Raw genomic sequence first — 2,381 nt, 5'->3', positions numbered from 1 at the left:
CTAGGGTAAGTTTAGATTGGCAATGACTGTGTAATGATATACATGAATCTAGGGTAAGTTTAGATTGGCAATGACTGTGTAATGATATACATGAAGTTAGGGCAAGTTTAGATTGGTAATGACCAAGTAATGATATACATGAAGGTAGGGCAAGTTTAGATTGGTAGTGACTGTATAGTGATATACATGAAGTTAGGGCAAGTTTAGATTGGTAGTGACTGTGTAATTTAACAGATGTGTGGAGGTTATGTTGATGTATAGGATGGTTAGATTATGTTTAAGACTATGATACAGTGTTTAACAGATGTGTGGAGGTTATGTTGAGGTACAGGATGTTTAGATTATGTCTACAACATTAATATAGGATTTAACAGAAGTGTGGAGGTTATGTTGAGGTACAGGACAGTCAGATTATGTTATGTCTACAACATTAATACAGTGTTTAACAGATGTGTGGAGGTTATGTTGAGGTACAGGATGTTCAGATTATGTCCAGAACAATAATGCTATATGTTTACCAGAAGCATCTTGAAACTGTTTGAGAATTACAAGGATTGTGATAATTGAATAGTAGCTATATTAATTGATGTTTAAATAATTTTTTGTAGGCATTATTTATTGCTTTAATGTAAACATCTCAAAACAAGTTCAAGTCCTTGCACAAGAGAAGAAAATCAAAGTCAAAGAATTTAAAGTGATTTATCAGTTAATTGATGACATTAAGGAGAGTATCAATGCTCAGCTCCCTCTTGTGGATAAAGAAGATATTTTAGGTGAGTTTTGAAACATCAGTTTTTCTCTTACTGTATTAAGTTAAATTCAACATAGTATTACTAATTATAATTGTTCTATATACTACTATTTTCATTGTACAAAGATTATTATTTTTACTTTTTAAAAACTGTTAATCATTAATAATTTATATGATATCAAACACATAAAGTAAGATTAAAACACTTTACATTTATAGCTGGCTTATGAAATGGTATTTTAGTGTTGTGTCTACAAGGCTATTAAACATTTATCTTAAAGATTATTTATGAAGTGGTATTTCAGTGTAGTGTGAACAAAGTTATTAAACATTTATTTTAAAGCCTATGTATCAAGTGGTATGTGAGTGTTGTTGTTCTAGATAAAGATTATAATGGAATAAAGTACTTAATAGAATTAAAGATTTGTGTCTATTTTATTGATTCCTTAATAACAATCTAATCGTAACTAAGTATATGAATGTAGGGAAAGTTTAGGTTGTTAGTAACTGTGTAGTGATATACATGAAGGTAGGGCAAGTTTCATGTATATCACAATATTTAACAGAAGTGTGGAAGTTATACTGAGATACAGGATGTTTAGATTAAGTCTACAACATTAATACAGTGTTTAACATATGTGTGGAAGTTATACTGAGATACAGGATGTTTAGATTAAGTCTACAACATTAATACAGTGTTTAACATATGTGTGGAAGTTATACTGAGATACAGGATGTTTAGATTAAGTCTACAACATTAATACAGTGTTTAACAGATGTGTGGAGGTTATGTTGAGGTACAGGATGTTTAGATTATGTCTAAAACTATGATAGTGTTTAACAGATGTGTGGAGCTTATGTTGATGTGTAGGATGGTTAGATTATGTTTAAGACTATGATACAGTGTTTAACAGATGTGTGGAGGTTATGTTGATGTATAGGATGGTTAGATTAAGTCTACAACATTAATACAGTGTTTAACAAATGTGTGGAGGTTATGTTGATGTACAGGATATTTAGATTATGTCTGAAATTTGATATAGTGGTATTAATGTTGTAGACATAACCTGAACATCCTGATCTCAGTATATATTCTACACTTCTGTTAAACATTGTATTAATGTTGTAGACAGTGGAAAGAGAATGAGAATAGTGCCATATTAGTAGATAGTTTGACAGACTGACAGAGAGAGGGAGTGGTCTGCCACCAAGATTAAAGTTCTTGGTAAAAGAAGCGAATGGACTATTGGTGCAATATATGGAGAGTTGTGTTGAACCCCATAAAATCCCAAGGTATTGCCTTCCACTGAAGCATTGGCAGAAAGGCCCCAAAAAAATCTCTTAAACTGTACAATATCCACCAACACATTCACAAACACTATCAAATTTCTATGTCTTTCATTTAATAAAAAGCTGACACATTCAAATTTCTATGTCTACCATTTAATAAAAAGCTGATATGCTCAAATTTCTATGTCTACTATTTAATAAAAAGCTGATATGCTCAAATTTCTTTGTCTACCATTTAATAAAAAGCTGATATGCTCAAATTTCTATGTCTACCATTTAATAAAAAGCTGATATGCTCAAATTTCTATGTCTACCATTTAATAAAAAGCTGATATGCTCA

At 30.8% G+C, this 2,381-nt stretch overlaps 1 protein-coding gene across 2 annotated transcripts in view; it reads left to right on the top strand.

The window, feature by feature from the left end:
* Positions 1-2,381, top strand: part of LOC106471682 (translation initiation factor IF-2, mitochondrial-like) — a 52,091-nt gene that overhangs the window by 42,412 nt on the left and 7,298 nt on the right. For both annotated transcript variants that reach the window (XM_022400290.1, XM_022400289.1), the window contains exon 15: positions 609-773. In XM_022400290.1, coding sequence (XP_022255998.1) covers positions 609-773 — 165 coding nt within the window. The remainder of the gene's footprint in view (positions 1-608; positions 774-2,381) is intronic.

The sequence above is a fragment of the Limulus polyphemus genome, unplaced genomic scaffold, assembly GCF_000517525.1.
Source record: "Limulus polyphemus unplaced genomic scaffold, Limulus_polyphemus-2.1.2 Scaffold4786, whole genome shotgun sequence".
NCBI classification, from domain to species: Eukaryota; Metazoa; Arthropoda; class Merostomata; order Xiphosura; family Limulidae; genus Limulus; species Limulus polyphemus.
The sequence above is the reverse complement of the archived record's forward strand: the minus strand, read 5'-3'. Positions and strand labels throughout refer to the sequence as shown.